The sequence below is a fragment of the Haliotis rubra genome, unplaced genomic scaffold (assembly GCF_003918875.1).
Source record: "Haliotis rubra isolate DU_JTF1 unplaced genomic scaffold, ASM391887v1 Scf530, whole genome shotgun sequence".
Classification (NCBI taxonomy): Eukaryota; Metazoa; Mollusca; class Gastropoda; order Lepetellida; family Haliotidae; genus Haliotis; species Haliotis rubra.
The window spans coordinates 669,970-694,848 of record NW_025767225.1 but is presented as its reverse complement, the minus strand read 5'-3'; the positions used below and the strand labels follow the sequence as shown (position 1 = coordinate 694,848).

At 42.0% G+C, this 24,879-nt stretch overlaps 1 protein-coding gene across 1 annotated transcript; it reads left to right on the top strand.

The window, feature by feature from the left end:
* The first annotated feature begins 1,589 nt into the window (after nucleotides 1-1,589).
* Nucleotides 1,590-21,661, top strand: LOC124253066. The gene is made up of 4 exons (XM_046686793.1): nucleotides 1,590-1,723; nucleotides 2,432-2,538; nucleotides 19,788-19,847; nucleotides 20,886-21,661. The coding sequence occupies exons 2-4, from the start codon at nucleotides 2,436-2,438 to the stop codon at nucleotides 21,119-21,121; spliced, it is 399 nt and encodes a 132-aa protein (XP_046542749.1). The 5' UTR covers nucleotides 1,590-1,723; nucleotides 2,432-2,435; the 3' UTR covers nucleotides 21,122-21,661.
* Nucleotides 21,662-24,879: the final 3,218 nt, after the last annotated feature.

Below are 24,879 nucleotides of genomic sequence, written 5' to 3'. Positions count from 1 at the left end.
CTTGAATGTGATACAGAGTACTTTAAAAACTTTTCTCGCCTCAACCGGAAGCCAGTGTAATGAATTCAGTTTCGACGTAATGTGAGATTACTTTCGGGCACGTGTCACGATTCTTGTCGCTACATTTTGGACTTTTTGAAGTCTCCAGAGATTCTTTACTGATGCCTAGAAGCAAACTGTTCCCATAATCCTACCTCGAGAGTACAAAACACTGCACTAATGTCATGGCTGCATCAAGTGATATCAGATGACGAGTTTTTGACTGATACATCTGAGATTATAAAAAACGGTCTTGCACAAATTGTCAACTTGATGGTCTATAACAGAGTTACCAATCACAAGTTTTAAATTCTTGTCATTTGACATCTGAAGCTGTTGCTTAGAGCCCACCAACAAAGCCTCAGTTTTTCCATCGTTAGGTTTCAGTTTGCTACATGTCATCCAAGATTTTATCTCTGATGCACATACACTTGTTTTCTGAAGGGATTCAGCAACTTGTTAAACTTAAAACTATCCAGGACTTATGACCGAGAATATGCCGTTTTATGATCCCACCAAGTTGATTTGTATATATCACAAAGAGTAACAGACCGAGAACCGATCCCTGTGGTACTCCACATGTAAGGTTGACACAGCACGATTGTTTGTCTCCCATCATAGCATGCTGACGTCGGCTGTCAAGATAGGATTGGATCCAGGCAAGAAGAACACCAAGAATGTTCATCTCATCCTTAAAGCGTTGTTGATGAAGCTGTTGATGATCCACTGTGTCAAACGTCGGTGAGAGATCCAATAATGTCAGAGACGCCATATGACCCTTGTCAAACTTGGTCCTCAGTTCATTCAGTACCCGCAATAATGCTGTCTCGGTACTGTGGTTGGTCCGATAAGCAGACTGAAAGTTATCCAGCTGTTTGTTGTTCACCAGATGTTCTCTCAATATTACATGTGCTGCCTTCTCCCTTTGAAAGAAAAGTAAGATTAGATACAGGTCTGTAATGGCTTAATGAATTTCGATTGGTTATTCTGCTTTATAAGAGGTCTGATAACTGCCTTCTTGAGAACATCCGGGAAAAACACCTGAAGACAAGCTAGTGTTTATTATGTTAGTAATGGCCGGCGGCAAGATGTCCACATGATCCAAATGCAGTTTGGTAGGAAGTAGGTCCAACAGGCATGTAGTCCTCTTTGAAGACTTAAGCAGATTCTCAACATTCTTGAAGTTTAATTTATAACTTTATGAATTTATAACTTTGAAAGACACGATATATGGCTGAATATTGCCAATGTGACTATATATTGTAACTCGCTCACTCACTCACAGCCTTGTACCCCATTGGATCTATGTAGACAGAATAGCTACATGTCATTTTGGAGGTACTTGACAATTACACGTACTGTTTACCTGTAGTTATATAACCGAAATTAACTTTAAAGCGGCCTGGATCCATGAACCAGGAAACAAGTCGCTAAAGCTAGCACCAGTTATGTCCCTTTGAATACAGAAATTAAACTCAGGTTGTGTTATCAGTGGCTGAAGAGACGCGCCAGGGCAGCGTAACCCGGGAACCAGGTTGTCAGTGACGTCACTACTCGGGTCATAGAGACCAGACACAGGAGAGGTTGGTGGGTACAAGTGCAAGGAGCATAGACGACAGGTATGTCATAAAGACCAGACACAGAAAGTGTTGGTGGGTACAAGTGCAAGGAGTATAGACGACAGGTATGTCATTAAGACCCTCTATAACACCTACAATGTTGTTCAGTACCAAATGAAGCATATCTAATCCAAAACTGATACGTATAAGTGTGTAACATATTTGCAGGCTACCCACCCATAGATATAGCTTGCAGTGTTGCAATGCATGTCTTTGTGAAGTAAATAGGCTTTTGAGACACAAATACAAGTGTTTGTGGAGTATGGTACCTGTTAAATTCATACACATTGTCAAGTTCATTGTAATTTACCCCGTGTAGTTTCGTGTACGGTTGAACGTATTCGTCAAAGAAGAAATATTAATATACACCTCCTGACCTAGTTATCCCCTACTGACAGGGAAGTATTTGTTACTATCTGTGGGTGTAGTTTTACGCCACACTCAGCAATATTCCAGATATATCAGGGGCTACAATCTGCGACACACAAGCAAGTGTACAACACATTGCTCGTTCAATTGAATAACCGGCCTCTGCATAAACTCACTCTATTATCCTGGTCCCGACCATCTGTGTTAAAGGCCTTTATATGACAGAACGCAACCCCATCCACCCCTTTTCCCCAAAAAAAGTTTCCCTGGGGAGCATTTATTTTCCCCCTAACCTTTGGACTTCACTTATGTGCACCCCCACCATCCTCCAAAATCCTGGGTCCGCTCCTGGATCTGCAATTCCCAGGCTAAAATTTAGCAATGATAATAACATTTCTAAATAGGAAGATGCCGCTCAAGAAAACCAAACACAAGCCGCCTTCAAGGGACAGACACTTGCAAGACGCACCATCATCTACACCTTCAACATCACAAGCTGAAGTTGATGAAGGTAAGTCGTCAGGACGTCAGAGGAGGCAACCTCCTTGGATTAGAGAGTTCCAGTCTATTCCAACGCTGTTTAAAGGTAGTACACCACTATACCTTACTTAATATTCAGACACATAGAGAATCTCATCAAAGTGTCTACTGATAAGTTACAGTGTTTAATCAGTGAGTGTTGATATATTTGATATTAGAATACTTGAGGGTGAGATTATATTTTATCATCCCAAATCAGTTATCAGTAAAAGAATAAATTTATCTGAACACAAAACTGTCATTAGGCTCCTTGAGCAGTGATCTCAGTGAGGACATAGCATTATGACGTCATCACCTTTATGACGTAGCATTTTGAGGTCATCAACTTTGTGACGTCATAGCATTGTCAGCTGTGTTCTTAGCGATGTCAAAGCATTGCGAGGCCATTACTGATGGTGTAATAGCATTATGACAATTCAATTGTTGCGATGATTACAATGTAGATATCGCTTGTAGATATCACTTGATCTCACTCAAGTGATATCTACTGTGGGAGCCAGTTTTGGATGATAAATAGAGAATACTACACGAGGTCTCATTACATACGAATTATAGAAAACGAGTGTCCTTCCTATGGTATCTGACCGAGCGAAAGCGAGTGTGGTATGTTATCTATTACCCACGTTTTACATGCATTAAATTGACAAAGTAGCGTGTTTTTATTATTTTATGGTTTCAAACCGAAACCGGTTTCATAAAGAGGTTGTCGAAGAATATAGTACTCTAGTACCCTTTGTGCATGACGTCATACCGTATTGACGTCATTACGCCATTCTTGTCTGTCTGCTTGGCTTGGTAACCAACGTCACGACGCATGTCAGTTGTGATCGCCTCGTACAGCCTCCTACTGTTAGACCCGTGAAGGTCTAGGGTAGAATAGGTCTTCAGCAACCCATGCTTGCCACAAAAGGAGACTATGCTTGTCGTAAGAGGCGACTAACGGGATCGGGTGGTCAGGCTTGCTGACTTGGTTGACACATGTCATCGGTTCCCAGTTGCGCATATTGATGCTCATGCTGTTGATCACTGGATTGTCTGGTCCAGACTCGATTATTTATATAGCTGGAATAGTGCTGAGTGCGGTGTAAAACTAAAACTCACTCACACCTACAGTAAATTACTCCGTGGCACACCGTTTCTTGGTTTGCAGTTGCTTCACTCGGCTAACATCACTGGTGGAAACATTGCGTTTATGTTTTTCGACGGATATAATGTTTCAGTTCGACTCAAAATTAAACAGCGACACGGCAACGTTCGCAATGTTTACAGTCCCACAATACATATACGAATGAATTCACGGTGTTTGCTATGAATGAAACAATAGTTACGTCAGAATGTGACCTAATTGAGAAGTCATCGGTTATCCAATCAAATCGTTAGAATCTCAGGTCAAGTCGTTACGACACAGGTCAACATGATACGACACTCGTGTGAGGTACGAGATTAGTATGCAACTACCCATACGTTGACCACGTTGGTAATAAAAGGTTTTACTGCACAAGTATAACACTGCCTCATTACAAAAGTTTGATATATGCCCATGGACAAAAGTCTCGCAATACCCCCAATGTTTCAAGGAATTTATCCAAACCCCAATTTATTATATTATACGGTTCCTTAGGCCCTCAATAAATAAATGCAAATCTAAAAAATACTCGTTTTGTAGTGCTGATGACTATGGTCGTATTTCAAGATTCTGCCATACGATCCTTAAGTAATCACATAAATTAAAAAAACAAAAAAACACTGTCAATCCGTCGGGGGATATCCGTCACGTGACCAGCAGTGTTGACAGCTGTGTGTGAGGCGTCCAAGAAATATTTGACATAAGTCAAGAAATTGCATACTGCCTAGTATTTGGTGTCAGGACGTGGCTGATATATGCGTGCGTACCATGGGAGTTTCAACTGATATTTGGAGGGCCAAAATAGGAACGTTTCGTCTGAGATTGAACAAAACGTGGCTGGAGGGCACTAGGTATAACGCTAACGCCGAGTATCAAGATAGATGCGCAATTGTTTGTGTACACTTTTATGCTTATTGTCTTGTCGGGTGACGTTGAAACCAATAGTGGACCCAGAACAGGTGGTCGGTACTATGATAGTGACTCCATGAAGAGCGGAGTGCAAACAAGATTATCAACAAAAAACGTGACGGGCGAATGTATACCGGGTGGGAGTGAATAGGCACAGTCCGATCTGATTAGTATGGCTGCCATTGTGAAAAGACGTTGAAAACAATTCAGGATGAGATAACTTCTGTGAACTTAAAGTTTGATACATTTTCTAAAGACATTTATGATAAATTAGTGGCCTTAAGGCAGAAATGAGGATTTGAAAGAAAAACTGTTTGATTTTAAAAATTTAAACTGACAGCATCGAGGCACAGTCACGTAGATCAAATCTGATATTTCATGATCAAAGGGGATAAGCTTTATAGAAACTATAGTACTAACTTGCCTAATTATTTCTGCTTTGCAAGGAAGCAAAATGTCGCCACAACCGTGATTGATATTCCGGTGGTGTCGCTGTATGTGTTAGAGATCGGTTCAAGATATATTTTCTAGAATTAAATATACATGGGACAGCTGTGCTGTCCTTCAATTAGTTAATGTTGATTTCCCTTTCCCACCTTCTATATATACGTACGTAGTGCCGGCGGGGGCGCAGTAGTACGATGGTCTGGGTCCGCTTGTTCAGAACTCGGTTATCTTTTTAACCAGTCATTAAGTACAGTTTACCGACTGTTAACTAGTAACATGGGGTTATCTTGTTGTTCAAAACTCTGTTAACCTTTATTCAGGGATCATTTGTACATAAATATGTAATGTAATTAATTAGAATGATTCTGATTATCAGTGTATTGCTAAATGTTTTATCATTTTCATTGTAAGTAAGAGAAGAAGCCATGAAATACCGATCATTACCGTTGTCGTTCTCCGTGATTTTGTGTCAATCATAGCATCACCCTGAACAGAAACTGTGACAATTTCGTACTGTATAAACAAACCACATTACTGTATTGTATCTTTTTTTTAATTTGCTATTTCTTACTACGATGCCATTTCCATGCACTTATTGAATCTATGTATGTTACGAATAGGCGAATGGGTGTCTGAAAATTGGAGTAAAGTCTGAATTTTTCTTTCTTTACATTCCAAACAGGTGCTGTCTTTCGAGTAAAGCATTCGTTTTCACACCCAAAATCGTTCGTTTGAGTTCATCTAGACACTTGATATTGGTGACAAAGACCAGTTGTAAATTGATTCTAAAATGTATGACGAATTCAGTGATGCATTTGTCGCAGCTGAATATCTAATATTCGTGATGTAGTAGGCCTTCACGAAACGTGATTTTGTATACACTATCTAACTTCGACGTTCGTGTTAGTGTATTTTCGAAAACATCCCAACAGATTCTAGGTTCATCCACAACGTTTCAGAATTATCATTAGTGATTTCATGAAAAATTGCTATCAGTGATCATTTAGATGCTATTTTTGAAAAAAAATCAATACTCCGAGCAGTTATCCGTTTACAGCAATAGGCCTTAATTTTTCTATCATTATTCATTTTTTTAGGCGATAAAAAAGCTATATAAATTGACCAAACCTTCCTTAGCATAAACATTGCTCTAGCAGCTGGTGGATGACCCTCCAGACTAATTTCGATGTCTACAGCGTTAAACCCCTTATAGTTAGCAAGATCGACGATTTGAAAAGTGTCAAATACCAACTCACGATAGATTCGACCACCAGTGTGTTGTTACAAAAAGTACAAGAATCTTTGGAACGATGGACGTACAGGGGTACTGGGTGGGGAGCATTGATACAGTTTATTTGGATATAGCGAACAAACCATTCAAAAGCGGATCGTACATTGACTTACCTCCCTATTTCAAGAATATAAAAACCAAGGGGTAACTGTTTAAGAATGGTGGTGAGAGCACACACGTTTCCAGCCGATTCTAAAAGGCATAAAGAGAAAACCCACTTCTGCCAACGATGTCTACACGTCTAGAGTCGCTCAGATCTGTTAGAAGTGCATAGAGAGGACTGCTGAGGGCTTGGACAGAATGCGATGAGGGTCAAGATGCCCCGTCAAAATAAAAATAGTTTCACATTTATCAATCGAAAACTTCGAATGCCTGTGCCCTACGTCATATACACCGATTTCGAGGCTTTCATCAAACAGGTTGAGTACGTCACACCTGCCGAGACCGAACAAAGTTTCACGTACAAAACGCAAACCTACTAAGCTTGTGGGTTTTATACGTGGTCGTCCGATACAGTGGGAAAACGAAGGCTCCCGTGATCTATCGAGGCCACGACGTGGCTGAAACACGAAGATAAAACAATCAGGGAAACTTTATTACTCGATCTTTATTGCTGAGGAAGGGCATCTATCCCAACGAATACATGGACGATTGGCCCAGGTTCGACGAAACACGATTGCCTCCCATCCAGTCCTTCTACAGCAGCTTGGCCGATTCGAACGTGTCGCAGGATGATTACGACCACGCTCTCCAGGTGTGGTAGAAACTACCACAATCTCTACTTGAAATCAGATGTACACCTGCTCTCCGATGTATTCGAAATCTTCAGAAAGACCTGTTTGAAACAGTACGGCCTAGACTCGGCGTTGTACTACACCAGCCCCGATCTCTCTTGGGATGCCTTGTTAAAAAAGGCTGATGTGACCTTAGTACTGTTGACGCATTATGATAAGCACCTGTTTATTGAGAAAGGCATGCCAGGTGGAATTTCAGTGGCTGCTAAACGATATGCTAAAGCCAACAATAAATACGTGAAAGGCTATTAATCGAGTAAACCAGCCAACCATTCACTCTATCTTGACGCTAACAATCTGCATGACTGGGCCATGAGCCAGAGTTGACCCACGGCAAAGTTTGAGTGGCCGGATCGTGAGATTGATGTCACAAGCGTCTCTAAAGATGCGAACAAAGGGTACATCCCCGAAGTGGACTTGGGGTATCCCGAGGAACTCCAATATGCCCACAACAGTAATCAACTCGCCCCCGAATGATTGACTGGATGTCGAACAAATGGAGTTGTTAGGAAAACATGAATTGGCTGACATGGGAAAACTCGTGCCCAACTTGATGGATAAGGAAAATACATCCTGTATTATCGTAACCTGCAGTTGTATCTATCGCTGGGGATGAAACTAAAAAAAATACACCGAGTGCTAACATTCGATCAAAGTTCCCTGGATGGAGCAGTATATCAAACTGAATACAGATCTGAGAAAAAAAGCAACCAGCGATTTTGAAAAGAACCTATATAAACTCATGAACAACTCCGTGTTTGCTGAAACCATGGAAAATTGAAGGAAGTGCGTGAATGTAAAGTTAGTCAGATCCAATGAAGGAGAAAATTATACAACAATTAGAGCCGAACAGTTGGTCGGTATCAATATTATTACCGTACCTTAATTTACAAATATTTAATTTGTGTTTCTGAAATCTAAATTTACAAAATACTCGTAATAAATCTTTATGACTAAACATTTCTACAACATATCGTTCAGTGTCTACCAAAGATTTAAAGCTAGTATAAAAGGAGAAATCACTTCTTCCCGATAGCTTACCATGGCAATCCTGGAACTGTATATCCTTACATCGTGTCGATAAGGTGTGCATAAATATATCATAATTGCAAAAATCCTGGGATATCCAAACATAATAAAATCCCATCGGAAACAATAACATAGGAACCCCTGTTACCCAGTTTGCTTTACCATTACTATCATACAACTTTAGCATTTCGTAGCACGCTTTATGATCACGACCTGGTTGCATACAAAGAAGCCTACACGAATACCCGACACAGCGACTGAAGAAAGTTACACAAACTGGATATCTCCCATACAACACGAGTCGGAGTCAATTGAGAAAAACACGTTTTAAAAATAAACTTTGGACATTCTCAATATCTCCTCTATACGTGAAACCCCATATTTCCGAACCATTTAATATTATACGCATTATTTTGGTATCAAATATTTTCTAGACCACAACAAATGGGAGTAAAGAATAAACTGTAATTAACTGATAAACTGGGAACAAAGCCTTCCTAGCTTGATCTGAAAGACTTTCACAAGCTTTAGACCAACCTAATCTTGAGGAAAATACAATACCAAGATATGTGTAGTAGGTGACTATTTTAACCTCTTTACCGGAATAATACCACTTCTCTACGCTCTTTAAACACCCTCCATTTCGAAAAACTATTATATTTGATTTATCTAAGTTAACCTCTAAACCCCACTTCAAACAAATTATGTAAGAAATCTATTTTTTGTTGTGAGCCATTAACTGAATCGTCTACCAACACTACGTCATCAGCAAATAACAACAAGAGAATATCTTCAATTTCTTCAGTGACAAATATACCTCTTAAAGTACTATTTCTAAATTCTGTACCCAACTCGTTAATGAATAGAGTGCATAAACCAGGGCTTAACATACAGCCTTGACGAACGCCGCAAGATGTTGAAAACGATTCCGTTTTACACCTATTCATTACTATACATGCCTTGACCTTACCATACATTACTTACAGGAGATTATACATTTTACAAACAACACCCTTATTATGTAACACATACAATAACTTCTGCCTGTCTACAAAATCAAACGCCTTACGAAAATCTATGAAGGCGGCACAAATACGTTCGAAGATATTTTTGACACAAAGATTGAAGCACAAAACTATTATCTACAGTGGAATATTTACTCCTGAAGCCAGCCTGAGACTCGTGAATGATAAAATTAGTATCTGTCTAAATTCTTAACCTTGACTCCAAAATGGATGTAAAAACCTTGCTCAACATCTTCAGAAGAGAAATACCTCCATAGTTATTTGGATCTGAATTGTCCCTCTTCTTAAAGAGCGGTAGAATCATACCAATACTCCACGAATCCGGGAACTGCCCTTTATCTAAAATTAAATTAAATAAAATTTCTAAATAAGGAGTGACACAAAGCCCCCTTCTAAAGAACTCAGAGGGTATCCCGTCTGGACCTGGCGCTTTACCAAACTTCAATGTAATGCGATCTGACAAAATGCAAGAGTTATTACAATCAATACACTCGACAGAATCATGGTTGGTAATGAAATCAGTCACACAATCTGTAAACTCAGAAATAACATTCTCAAGTTGAGGATTTAGCAAATCTTTGAAATAAGCAAATCAAGATTCAACTGGTATATTGTTGCAATATTGTTGCATATTTAAAGACTTCACAAAAAGGAACCAATGATATCTTGAGCAGAGGCTGAGTTCAACCTTTCGATAAACAACTTCTGACCACTATCACACCACTTGTATTTTACTACAGGTTCAATGCCAACATCAACAACACAATCAGAGCTTTCATGCTCAGGTACAGTTAGCTGTAGGTCACATGATATGGTGAGATGATCCGATTCAGTCCGCGAGAAATGTAAACATTGTTATCAAATCAAAGATAGATGAAGACGCAATTACATGGTCCACTAAACTTGTTCCTATATTGCTAATACAAGTAAAGGAACCAATGTTATCGTTTCGTCTTAGGCCGTTAACAAAATGGATTCCCCATAGTTTACATAAGTCCAATAATAATAGTCCAAAATGATTTGTTTCTTCATCCTGCGTTTCTCTTTTCTGTGAAATTAAATCTAAATTATAAACATCTCCAAGATCAAAACGGTCAACATCGCCATCTTCATCTAAAATAAAGTCATCATTCCGACCAACACGTGCATTAAAATCACTAAGTAAAAACATGCTCTCAGTGTTGTCAATTTCACATGAAATGCACGAGTTTCGAGTCAAGGTCATCAATGTCATTCTGCTCCAATGAGCTGTATAGCGGTGATCTATGAGGCAAAATGTAAACAAGCCTAGGATAACTGACAGAACATCATAATCAGATGATTGTAGGTGAACGAAAACACAATTATACCACTCATCATGTAATCTTTCAAAAAGTCTGGAGTAGCAGCGTCTCACATACAGGGTGACCCCACCTGAGTACCTGCCGATATTATGCTGTCTTCTTGCCGGAAAAAGCAAAACAAACGCAACCCGAATCAAGTTCATAATATGATCATTACTACACTGCATTGTTTCCACTAAGCCTATTACATCATAATTACAGCAAAACAATTTAAAAGCAGCATCGTTCACTAATGAGTGGAGTCGAATGTTCCAAGCACACACACTAAGCTTCTCCGTTACATGGTTTATGTTGACACGTACCTGCTCGACGTGGCAGTTAGATAGTGGGTCATAAACATTGCGCCTACCACGGCCGAGGCCCTATCCAGAAGACTTGTCACCTGGTCCCGATCTCTGTGAATTAGCTGTGTCCTGTGAATTTCTGGGTCGACGTGGGTGCTCTATCTGCTTGATGCCAAGGGACTGTCCTCATCGTACATATACACCTTGTCCTGGGTGACAAGTTTGTCATACGTTCCTGCACCATCACCGGAATAAGTTTACTTCTTATCTGCCGAACTCTGGGAGTGTAGTCATTAGAAAGTCTAAGGCCACCTATGTCAATATTTTCTTTAGCACAATGCATAACCGCTTCCTTATCTTTAAAAAAACTAAATTTCACAATGATAAGTTTCACGTTGGTTTTACTTCTTAAGCGTTTGACATGTTCAATCTTGACACATTGATCATTTTCATTTTAACATTATTTTCTAAAAGGTCTCTCCCCAAGTGCTCTGTATCAGACCAGTTTTCATTTTGAGTCCCTTGTAGCCCATGTATTATGATGTTGTTCCGGCGGCAGATTCGAGGCCATCCAGACAGGAGCGGAGAGTTTTGTTTTCTAATTTCAGTTCGTCATGAGGTGAGGTGAGGTGAAATTGGGTTTAACGTCGTGCTTGAGAATATTTCGCTCATATGACGACGTGCATGCGTGTGTATGTGTATGTGCGGCTGCTTGTACTAGCCCAGACTTGTACTAGCCCAGCTGGTTTTATAGTGCTAGCCCACTGAGATACCATGCCGCAGTGAAGCATGAATACCCCACTCAGACACATTATACTGACTCCGAGCCGACCAGTCATTGCTGTACTCATTAATGCCGAGCGCCAGGCAGGGACCAACAAGTACCATATTTTAACGTCTTTTGGTATGACGCGGTCGGGGATCGAACCCGGGACCTTCCGCTCTCTGGGCGGACGCTCTAACCACTACACCACGGAGACGGTCTTCATTTCGTCGTAATCTTGTCTTAGGTCGCTGTACATGGAGTTGCATGTTATGCTCACCTTTGATCGTAGCACGTGCATTTAAAAATCAATGTATGGTGCGAAAGTAGTGTACAGCGCCACCCTGGCGTCTTTTCAAAATGGCAGCACTTCCGGCCCCGTGACCCAAGATGGCGTCACTTTCGGTCGGGCGATCCAAGATTCCGGTAATGTGTGGTTCCGGTACTGGTGGTTCCGGCTCCGGTGTGTGGTCCCGGTACTTCCGGTTCCGGTGTGTGCACGCGCATCGCGATGACGTCACGTCCGGTTCCGGTATGCGTGCGCATCCCGATGACGTCACCGATCCGATTCAGTCCGCGAGAAATGTAAACATTGTTATCAAATCAAAGATAGATGAAGACGCAATTACATAGTCCACTAAACTTGTTCCTATATTGCTAATACAAGTAAAGGAACCAATGTTATCGTTTCGTCTTAGGCCGTTAACAAAATGGATTCCCCATAGTTTACATAAGTCCAATAATAATAGTCCAAAATGATTTGTTTCTTCATCCTGCGTTTCTCTTTTCTGTGAAATTAAATCTAAATTATAAACATCTCCAAGATCAAAACGGTCAACATCGCCATCTTCATCTAAAATAAAGTCATCATTCCGACCAACACGTGCATTAAAATCACTAAGTAAAAAACATGCTCTCAGTGTTGTCAATTTCACATGAAATGCACGAGTTTCGAGTCAAGGTCATCAATGTCATTCTGCTCCAATGAGCTGTATAGCGGTGATCTATGAGGCAAAATGTAAACAAGCCTAGGATAACTGACAGAACATCATAATCAGATGATTGTAGGTGAACGAAAACACAATTATACCACTCATCATGTAATCTTTCAAAAAGTCTGGAGTAGCAGCGTCTCACATACAGGGTGACCCCACCTGAGTACCTGCCGATATTATGCTGTCTTCTTGCCGGAAAAGCAAAACAAACGCAACCCGGAATCAAGTTCATAATATGATCATTACTACACTGCATTGTTTCCACTAAGCCTATTACATCATAATTACAGCAAAACAATTTAAAAGCAGCATCGTTCACTAATGAGTGGAGTCGAATGTTCCAAGCACACACACTAAGCTTCTCCGTTACATGGTTTATGTTGACACGTACCTGCTCGACGTGGCAGTTAGATAGTGGGTCATAAACATTGCGCCTACCACGGCCGAGGCCCTATCCAGAAGACTTGTCACCTGGTCCCGATCTCTGTGAATTAGCTGTGTCCTGTGAATTTCTGGGTCGACGGGTGCCTATCTGCTTGATGCCAAGGGGACTGTCCTCATCGTACATATACACCTTGTCCTGGGTGACAAGTTTGTCATACGTTCCTGCACCATCACCGGAATAAGTTTACTTCTTATCTGCCGAACTCTGGGAGTGTAGTCATTAGAAAGTCTAAGGCCACCTATGTCAATATTTTCTTTAGCACAATGCATAACCGCTTCCTTATCTTTAAAAAAACTAAATTTCACAATGATAAGTTTCACGTTGGTTTTACTTCTTAAGCGTTTGACATGTTCAATCTTGACACATTGATCATTTTCATTTTAACATTATTTTCTAAAAGGTCTCTCCCAAGTGCTCTGTATCAGACCAGTTTTCATTTTGAGTCCCTTGTAGCCCATGTATTATGATGTTGTTCCGGCGGCAGATTCGAGGCCATCCAGACAGGAGCGGAGAGTTTTGTTTTCTAATTTCAGTTCGTCATGAGGTGAGGTGAGGTGAAATTGGGTTTAACGTCGTGCTTGAGAATATTTCGCTCATATGACGACGTGCATGCGTGTGTATGTGTATGTGCGGCTGCTTGTACTAGCCCAGACTTGTACTAGCCCAGCTGGTTTTATAGTGCTAGCCCACTGAGATACCATGCCGCAGTGAAGCATGAATACCCCACTCAGACACATTATACTGACTCCGAGCCGACCAGTCATTGCTGTACTCATTAATGCCGAGCGCCAGGCAGGGACCAACAAGTACCATATTTTAACGTCTTTTGGTATGACGCGGTCGGGGATCGAACCCGGGACCTTCCGCTCTCTGGGCGGACGCTCTAACCACTACACCACGGAGACGGTCTTCATTTCGTCGTAATCTTGTCTTAGGTCGCTGTACATGGAGTTGCATGTTATGCTCACCTTTGATCGTAGCACGTGCATTTAAAAATCAATGTATGGTGCGAAAGTAGTGTACAGCGCCACCCTGGCGTCTTTTCAAAATGGCAGCACTTCCGGCCCCGTGACCCAAGATGGCGTCACTTTCGGTCGGGCGATCCAAGATTCCGGTAATGTGTGGTTCCGGTACTGGTGGTTCCGGCTCCGGTGTGTGGTCCCGGTACTTCCGGTTCCGGTGTGTGCACGCGCATCGCGATGACGTCACGTCCGGTTCCGGTATGCGTGCGCATCCCGATGACGTCACCTCCAGGCCAAGATGGACGCCCTCTTCAAGATGGCGGCCCATCCGGTGGGATGTCGCGGGATCTCGTGGGATCTCGCTAGCGTAGACACAATGCAAGATGGCGAGCGGACGGGCGATCGGGGAAGGAGAGAGGGAGAGGGAGGGAAGATGGTGAGAGGACGATTGCGTGCCTAGAGAAGTGTGTAGTTCATGCGTGCCATGAGAGGTGTGACCGGAGCAGTGTTACAACCAACACCAAGGCAGAAAACTGGGACGTACAATTGATTTCTTTGGAGACACCACCACCCTCACCATCGCCACCCTTGCCGGCATGGCAGTGTACTCAATGCAGAGGAGGTTTACCCGTGTATGCCAAGGGCACCATAGAGTACAATGGCACTTTTGCTGTGTTTACTGCGCCACCAACCTCAAGGACACCTATATTCGACAGCTGACACATGGTAGTAAGTGTCCGTTAAAAACAAAGCTGGGTATTCACCCGTGTCAATGTATGTGTCAGCTGTGGACACCTTTTGTTGAGGTACACCCTCACTCTACAACGGCCCTTAACAGGGCCACCCATCTCTCTCAAAAGAATGCTACATTTCAATGCCAACAACAATAACAACGATAGGTTGACATTTTTTTCAAACGTTTATTTCCCCCGCTAACAAGAACACTTTGACTGGTCCCATGACCCTTCTCGCTCTCTTCAATAGCACGGCTGGCTTGTTGATAGTTCTCCCACAAATCAGCAATCTCCAACAGTTTCTTGGGAGTCCTGGGTGCTTTGAGACTCCTAGGCTTTTGGGGTGCCTTGGTGATTGCTCTGGTGGATTGGGCCTTGGTGGATGTCTATTTTGTTGGCTTCTTCTTTGGAGAAGTCGTGGCAGGGGTATTCTTGGGAGGTGGCGCCTTCTTGGTGGAGACCTTTGTGGGTGCCTCCTTCTTCTGCTTCATCTTTGGAGAAGTCGTGGCAGGATTGGCCTTGGGAGGCATCGACTGACAGGCTTTGGCATTATGTCTGTGACCTCGGCATCTTTGGAGAACAAAGGTAAAGTGCAGGTTGCACGTCGAACATCATAGCTGGGCGGGTGAGTCCAGAGTTTCACCTGAAGTTTGTCCAGCAGCTTGATGTACAGTACATCATTGCTCAAGGCAATAGGACGACCATTCCTTAACTTGAACACGATGTGTAACACCTTGCTGAGGAATGTCTTCCCTGCATTTTCTTCGGCATGCGCATCATTCATACCTATGAGCACCAAGCGAACAGAGTTGTTGGCGCTGTCGGAGAGGAGCTGTACATAACATTATTTCCAGTAATAGTCTTCCTCAGTCATCTCACAGAAGCGACGTATCAACCCATACAGTGCCTCTCTTTTTAGGACTAATACCCGACAGCTTGCAGATGATCAATGGCAACTTTTGTTCCATCACACGGATCCGGTCCTGGAGATCCATGTAGTTTGTCTTGTACAACTGGTTTTAAGCCATCATGTTGTTGTGGAGATTGGACATGTCAGACGCCAGGTTCTTTGCCTGCGAAGCCAGGTTGACGTCATAGAGTGTGTGCCGTCATGGGTTTTACCCATGGGTTTTTCCTACAAGTTTTTTCCCATAGGTTTTTCCTATGGGTTTTTTCTCAACAATGGTTGACATCAACCATAAAGAGCAACATCAGGGCTGTATTCGCAAAATAGAAAGAAAATAAATAAATTGTAGTTAGCAGAGCGTGGTATTGATCCACGGGCCTCTGGGTTATGAGCCCAGCACACTTCCACTGCGCCACTCGGCCCTCCCTTCTCCTACCTTTTATTACAGCACATGTGCATTGATAACAATGACACATGACCGGGTGACCATGACATCGACCAGGTCTGAGCCTAACAGGGTAAAATATAGATTAGGGTGACTATGGACTCCACCAGGTCTGGCCCCTGAAGAGAGACGACTCAACACATTTCATTTGAAATAACATTTTATGGGTGAACAATGCAATAACATTTTATGGATGAACAAGGCAATCACATGGTATCGTTTAAACATCATAAGATCAACAGTACATTGACAGAGGATGCCAAGGGGTACAACAAAAGTCCATGGGTATTTGTTCCTAGGTCACTCTTTATAGCCATAGGAGAGAGTTTCCACAGGGGCGCCTTGTGGGTCGTACTGGACTCGACGTTTGGTGTAGACCATGTGATAAACTTTGGTGGTGTCCTTGGACAGCAACACGTTGCCCTCCGCGAAGTCCTCCGCGAATGATGCGGTGCTGGTACGGGACAATGATACTGACTTGCTGAGTGCTGGAGATGCCGAATGCCGATTTGAACTGACCAAAGCAGAGTTTTACGTGCGCCAAATCAACATTGATCCTGCCATACGGGAACAGCACGTGAAACACATGTCACCAGGAGTCACAGCCAAATATCCTTTAACCCGAGTCCAAGTCACAGCCAACGACATTCCAGGAGAAGGACACGATTTCCACAAAGATCAACTGATTGGAGGCCAACTGCCAAAACGGGTGGTGTTGGGATTGGTACAAGATATCAGTTTAGGACACCAAAGTGTGGAGGACAGTTTGAAACATCATGGGAAACAAGCCTTACTCGCCACCTTGCGACAGCACCCACCAGGATCACTAGCGCAAAAGAAAACGGAAACAGGCCGTTGGATTCACCAAGAAACGTAAAGCATCGGTTTGAAAAAAGGCGTCATTTGGCTTCAACTCGTCAGACAGTTCAGACGTATCAGCATGAGTGCATTCGATGTCCCCGATACGGAATGGGTGTCTCAAGAGACCAGGCACAAGTAGTTGAATGTGGATATATCCCCATGGAGACCCTCTGGGGATATTCCTTCTCCTCTGTCATCCTCGTGGACACAACCTGAAAACAACTTGAAGAATCCTACTCACCCCGAGTATGTCAAGTTTTATCAACGTGCGAGGTCGTTTCGAACATGGCCTAAACGGATGGCCCAATCGCCTTGTGACTTGGCCATGGCTGGCTATTTCTATGATGGACGAGGTGATAGGGTGATCTGTTATTGCTGTGGCGCGAGAACACCAGAAGCATGCCAAAGTCCCTTGTGAATACTTGTGCCTGTTTTGTCCTGAGGAAGAAATGAATGACAACTACAGACGACTGGTGGCTGAAGAAGAATGCAAGAGAAGAGCAACGTGCTTTGATCGTGGTACACCACCAACCACCACCACTTGTAGTTGCTGGGGTCGAGAAGCACCATAAAGGACCGTCCTGATGGAAAGGGTTTCAGTTCAACACCACACACGGTACGGTGAAGACCTGTTGTCAAGATGATGCACCAGGATACCTGCAAATGTTCCAAGGCTCAACTGGATCTCTTTCCTGTCCCCCCTGTGATGACTTTGGTCCAAGAAGGTCAGTGGGTTCATTACAATCCTCTTGTGCCACCTTCGGTGATGGATCCCCTCCATTTAAACATTGCTAACCTTGTCAATGCCTACATCGATTTGAGTCAGTGTTACTTCCTGCATCTTTGGTCAAATAAAATACAAATATTGACCTATCGTTATCGTTACTGTTTGCATTGGTCGCAACTTTCTTTTGAGAGAGATGGATGGTCCTGAAAAGGATCGCTGTGTTTGGTGAGATTGACTCACAGTGGTAGTGACCACAGGTGTGTTAAACACTGACAGGCGTGGATGGCCATCTTTGTTTTCACAGGGCACTTGCTACAATGGGGCAAACGTCTGATACCCGTGAAGATGCGGGTTTGAATTGGTCTTCAGTAACCCATACTTGTCATAAGAGGCGACTCATGGGATCGGGTGGTCAGGCTCGCTGAATTGATTGACACATTCCATCGTATCCAATTTTTTTAGATTGATGCTCATGCTGTTTGTCACTGGATTACCTGGTCCAGACTCGATTATTTACAGACTGCCGCCATATAGCTGGAATGTTGCTGAGTGTGGCGTAAAACTAAGCTCAAGCACCAACTCACACAGTCAAACGCCTGGTGTAAGTGTCCTTCAATACTGTAGCACAATAGATACACTGAAACGTGACATTATAGGCTGTTGTACCATTGGCGTACCTTAGGTCACAGTCTCCTCCAATATAACATTGCTAAGCCTCTCAGCGCTTACATCGATTTGAGTCAGTGTTGGCGCTACACCTGGTTCAAATCAAGAATACAGATGGCACGGATGTGACTTATGATGGCAATGAGCCACTTATCATGTCCACGGCAAACGACACGATGCATTCCCTATTTCGAGAAGTGCGTGTTTCTGTGGGACACAATCAGTTGCAAATTACTCCCTCTATGGAAACCTATCCTACCGAACCTATTTGAAAACGTGACTAAGTTATGGGAAGGCAGCCAAAAGGACGTATCTCCAGTGCCCAGGATGGTACACAGATGAGCAGAAGCAGCGGCACCAGAAACGGTAGCCCCACCACCGCCACCAACGACAACAGCCACATCTGTAAGCCTACCAAAATGGTCGTCAAATTGGCGGTTGATTATATGCCAAACCTGCTTCAAAACCTTTCCCTCCAATCACTTCGATGTAGTCCCTGGAGCTCCCAGGATGGGCCGCCATCTTGAACAGGGCGTCCAGCTTGGTCTGGAGGTGACGTCGTCGGGATGCGCACGCATACCGGAACCGGACGTGACGTCATCACCATGCGCATGCACACACCGGAACGGGAAGTACCCAAATCGGAACCACCCCTTACCGGAAGTGATGCCATCTTGGATCGCGCGACCGGAAGTGACGCCATCCTGGGTCACGGGATCGGAAGTGTCGGCATATTGAAAATACGCCAATGTTGCGAATGTTCAAAATAATCATACAAATTTATATTTATGATATAATGCATGACTATACAGGGTATTGTATTCGTGGGATCAGTCGTTATACGGGCTGATATTAGTCTGTCGTACAGACCCTGAAGCAAATATATCCAAGAAAGGCCACACAAGCCTAGAAAATGTGGCAGTTTAGATTTACTCAGCTTCTGAAAATGAATGAAGAAAGTCTCAGGGCTCCTTTTCATAATACATAATATATATATTTTTTTTACTATGAACTTTTTTCAGTAAAATATTTTCATTTCAGAGACTAGTTGTTAGTCTAGGGCTCATATGTTTATTGAGGTTTTAGTCTCCCTGCCAATCTGTGTAGGGCAAGATAGCTGACCGATTCCCGAGGCACGTGAGGTTCATGCACGTGTTGGCCTTTCACCTATGAAAGAGAGTCACCTCCCCTAGTTCTTTGTTGCACGTATACGACATGGCGGTTCAAATTATTGGTGTCGCAATAATTATTTTGAAGTGTAAAGAATGGACATAGATTAAGGAAGCATTTCAGTTTTGTTCAGTGGGTATTTGTCCTTGATCTGGTTATTGAGATTTTACTGACATTCATCCATTCGGACTAAGGATCTATATCATGGATAACCACAATGACATACTAAATGTCCAGTAAATGCTTTTATAACCCGCGTTTGTAATTACATATTTGAAATTGAAACTTCCTTTAAAGGTAATATCACTACAGTGGAAATTCAAATGACGACAGATGAAGTTGGTGTGCAAACCATATGTGAGTATTTGATATAATGCATTGAGGTCGCTAGTCTCGCAAGATATTTATTCCGAATTCTAAAGCGATATACACAGTACAGAAAGTTTTGTTTTAAAATCAAATTTCAAAACATAGGAAGAAAACAATATATACTATCCCAAAAAAGAAACGCATATACGATAAATCTGTTGCGAAAATGTTATATTTTCAAACATGTATAACTCGTCCACAAATGGACTTTAGTGCATGACATTTTACATCAGTTTAGAAGGGGTTAATGTCTATACAACCAAGTGGATAATTTTAGAAAACGGAGACGTTGAGCGCCATGGTGACGACGTAGCACGGTCCCGACGTCGGGGCCTCCGAAGTTCAGCACCCTGGCTGCTGTGCTGTCACCCGTGGCAGTTCGATCACGCAAATGTAGTACCCGGATGTATCGATCTTGAGCTGCAGTGGTGACTCGAGGTCTGCCTGTACGGGGACTGTCATTTGTTATACTTGTTTGGTTGTAACGAGCTGCAAGCCGTGATATCGTGCTCAGACTAACAATCAGACGCATGGCAACAGAAGATTGGTAATCTCCAGCAAGCATTCTTTAAATGGCGATGATCCGTGTCGCAGCGTCAAGACGTGGCGTAGTGATTTGACCTGGAAATTGTTTCAAAACGAATGCCGATTTCCGAAAGTAATCTGGATTTTTATAGCCAGATAGTGCATGCTCTTTGCTGCACAATTTAAAATGGAAGGTTATTTTTTTTTTGTGTTGTGGCGAAGCGTTTTTAATCCTTGTAAGAAATCTCATCAAAATCAACATTTTCAGGTAAAGTCGATTTTTTACTATTGCAATTGTGTAAAATCATGTTTTGATGATTGTTTGAACACAATAGGTAGTTAATAGAAATACGAAATACAAACCGCCCATGCGTTTCTCTTTTGGGATAGTATAGTTACGCTAAACATAACGGCATATGATATATTTGTTTATGTGATGAACTGTTTCAAGATAAGGTAGAAACCATACATTCTCAAGCTGTGTTTTTCTTGCTTTGGCAGTGACATTTTTCATGCGCAATGAGAATGTGATAAGAGTCCACCTGAACGATGCTTTGCCAAAGACGCATTCGTCGTCGTGGAACTGTACTCCAATCTGCTTCGTGGAGCTGACTACTAAACTCTGCAAAGCACTTTGCCAATTTGATAACAAAGCTAAGCGTTATTACAATGCTTGTCTGTCGTGGATGGAAAAATGGAAATTTAAAATTTGTCTTTGGACATGCCGAGAAGGATGAGGCTTTGAATATGAAAAAGAACCAAGAAGTTGTGAAAGACATGATGGAAGACCTTTTTAAACAAATTGATGTGAAAATGACCAGCATCAGCATATCAAATATAGACATTCAAGCTCCGCCGAAAAATCCAATAACGAGGGAGAGTTCTCAACAACAAAGTAAGACGCGATGATATTTCATGACCATGATTTGCTTCTGTCTGCTAACATTAGTGGTAAAGAAAACACAAGAACTTAAAAACACAAGCATCCTCATTCTTATCTATAATAGTTCAGGGCAAATGATAATTTATGACACGACACATGAAGGTAGAGCAACCTATATTTTGACATTCGTTGGTCAACAACTGCGCGTTCGTAAAGCTAGATGTGTATAGCACAAACTTAACCGTCTTCTGATTTCATGAAAAGAAACTGCAGGAAGATCGCACGACAGGGAACAGAAGCCTGACAACAGTGAAGAAACAGCCCCTATGAGAGATGGTAAAGCGAGTTATAGTTTGGCATGACATGCATGTGGACCCGATTTTGTAAATATCTCTTCATCGATCTCAAACTGTGCAAGTGGGGGTTTGTCAGACAACCTAATCACATTGTAAATCACCGATTTTATGCATTTGTATTAAAGAATCTGTCTACGTAACTTTCAACAAAATAAACAGCAGAACGCAGACTGCTTGCAGAGGGAGGGAGCCAATGACCTGTAACAGCGGCAGTGTTGGGTCATAAAGGTCAACATCGATTCGTCAATGTAGGTCAGCTATGCACGTGACAGGTATGAAGAGGTGTTCATTTCTAGCAAATACCCGGCGATTAGGTTGTCTGACAAAACATCCACTTGCACAGCTTGAGATCGATTGGGTCATTGGATGAAGAGATATTTACAAAAAAACGGGTCCACATGCATTTCATGCCAAACTATAGAAAGGATGGAGACGGCACAGCAAACAATCACTTTGTCTGCACTTGTGCACGTGCTTCTCGAACACCTGGCTGTCCCTTTCTTTGCACTCCTCCCCCTTAACAAATAGTAACTGTGCCAATATTTTAACGATAAGTTGTGAAACAACTTTTTTTATTTTTAGGATATAAATCACATCAGTTGGTCTGATGTTTTGATTATGATCAGTGTTTCACTGAGCATTTTATGGTTTATTAGTTTGCGAGTTAGATTGCAGTTCATCGTTCCGCTTTTGAGCCAAACGAACTACAGGTATGTTAAGTATTAGGTCAGTATTGTGGTTTGATATAACTGTTCATAAAAAGAAGAGAACAAAAACATAAGAGGCTGATCAGGGAAGCTGAACAGAAGACTGCCCCTGTGTGTGATGGCAAAGCATCTTGCCATGACTTTGACCGGTTTATTGCCTGTATAGTAAACACATTGCTGCACATTGAATGTATTTCATTTTCGTTCTGTAGTCACTGTCACAGGAGTTGGTGGCACAGGTACAGCAAACAGATCAGTTGTTGGTGGGACCCAGAAAATTGGAAAGATGATTCAAGTTCAGGGTATGTGGTTAGATAATATAAATAGTCACTAATCAGGGCATAGATATCTACTGAATATGTGATGATTCGCACGTCGAGTGCCAGACTCGACAGGTGAAGAATTACTCCGAGCAATACAATCTCACACCCTCACACCCTCCCTCAGTGAATGACTTAAGTTGAAAATGTTCATCCATGCCAGTTCCTGTTTATTTCTATGAAGGCTCGGAAAACTCACAGATGGCAGACCTGCAGGAACAAAGTATGTGCCGCTCTGGCAGAGGTTTCATTCCAAGCCAGGGTGTTAATTAAATCTCACAGCTTATCCGAGAGGCTAAAATAGAAGCGACAAAACCATTTTCATATCCATAAAAAATATCTGCTAAAAAGCAGAATCGATTGCACTGAATTCAGGCAATATCATGAGTATGTATTTGTTTCAACAGTATTACACCTGTACGATGATGATATTAGACTCAACTTTCGACGATGAAATTAACACTGTAGATTCAAATAATGACTATTATGCAAGAAGTAGATCAACTTGTACTAGACAGTCCTATTGCTGAACAGAATATTAGAAGCGATAAATCATCTTAAAAATGGAAGGCTGCTGGACTGACTTTATAATGATAGAAATGATAAAAGTGTTCTAAAATTCAATTATTAAGCAGTTTCCTTACGAAATGTTTCAATAAGCTGTTTGAACATGTGGAATTTTCCCCTGCAGTTGGTCAAGCTCTATAATAAATCCACTTCATAAAGGGCGACAGAAACGATCCAGATAATTATCGGGGTACATCATTAATGAGTATCTTGAAATGTTGCGTTGATATTGAACAATAGACTATCAAACTGGGCGAATATGCGTGATAAGATTCCTGAATCCAGGCAGGATTAAGAAAGGGATATTCTACCTGATCCTTATATTTGCACTCTGTATGCACTAGTCCAAAATCACAATCAAAAGAAACCATAGAAGTTAGCACATAGCATTTGTAGATTTTAAAAAGACGTCGACTCAGTCAATCGTTTTAAATTATAGCGGTGTTTACGCAAGGCAGGTTCTGGCGAGGAAAATGGTTAGCATTCTCAAATCAATGTATTCTAACGTTCGATCTTGTGTGCGTTGCAAAGACGGGGTTACGAAAAGATGTTTTCGATTGCCCACTTGGTTTAAGACAAGGTTGCTGTAAAGTCCAGTCTATTTTTCCTTCTTCATTAGTGAATTATATCACGATATCAATTTAGCTGAAACATGGAATCAAATGTACCCAGATCTTGTAAGAAGTCCTAATGCTCCTTTTGCTGACGACGTTATTTTAGTTTCTGATACTGTGTTCGGTTTACAAAATCAATTAAATATCTTTGAAGTTATACTAAGATGGAAGTTAGCAGTAAATTTAAGCAAAGCAGAAATTGTGATATTTAGAGGGGGTCCGTGGCCACAAACGAACGCTGGTTTTAGCAGCTGTAAAATGGGTACCCGTGAGGATGTCCTGGCAATGTATTTAGTTCATTGCGCCTAACAGGCAGCATGGCTGTATTCTCCCCAGGGAGTTGAAAAAGTATGGAAAGTACGACAGTGCCCTATGACCGGGGTTCGCGCTGTGAGCAGGCAATGTGCCTGGTTATGAGCCCCATATAAGCAGACTATCACTATTGCTATTATTAGTATGTGTTTTACATATCATGCCTTGTGCAATCAGCCTGTGGTTTGTCTAGCCCATATCAGTTACAATGAAAGGTGTTTCGTAGCTTGAATGGGGTTGACTGTATATCAGGCCTGCATGTGTATTATTGGGTCTGGGTGGGACAAACCAGTGGTTGATATTATGAACAGCATCCGTGCCATCAGGTTACAGTGACATGCATTCAACTAAGTTATGACAGTCGGCTCTATTCAAACTTACACAGTCTTCACAATTGGTCTTGTTGTAAGAGATAACTGATGTAATTGGGATTGGGTGCTGAGGCTAGCAATTGGTCTTGTTGTAAGAGATAACTGATGTAATTGGGATCGGGTGCTGAGGCTAGCAATTGGTCTTGTTGTAAGAGATAACTGATGTAATTGGGATTTGGGTGCTGAGGCTTGCTGACTCCAAGCTTGATCATTTACAAACCTTATTCATATAGAGAATGATGACAATTTTTATGGATATACAACTTCTTTTATTCTGTAGAGGGTGACGTTTTGACATAGATGCTAATGTCGTTGTCTTGCTTGACACTGACATTAGAATCTATGTCGGAACGTCACCCTTCACA

Bases quoted from the DNA above. Each gene is read 5' to 3' on its own strand.
- LOC124253066 (XM_046686793.1), top strand. From the start codon at position 2,436: ATGCCGCTCAAGAAAACCAAACACAAGCCGCCTTCAAGGGACAGACAC. The intron at 2,539-19,787 runs GTAAGTCGTCAG...CTTCCTTTAAAG, and splicing joins ACAAGCTGAAGTTGATGAAG to GTAATATCACTACAGTGGAA. The intron at 19,848-20,885 runs GTGAGTATTTGA...TTGCTTTGGCAG, and splicing joins AGTTGGTGTGCAAACCATAT to TGACATTTTTCATGCGCAAT.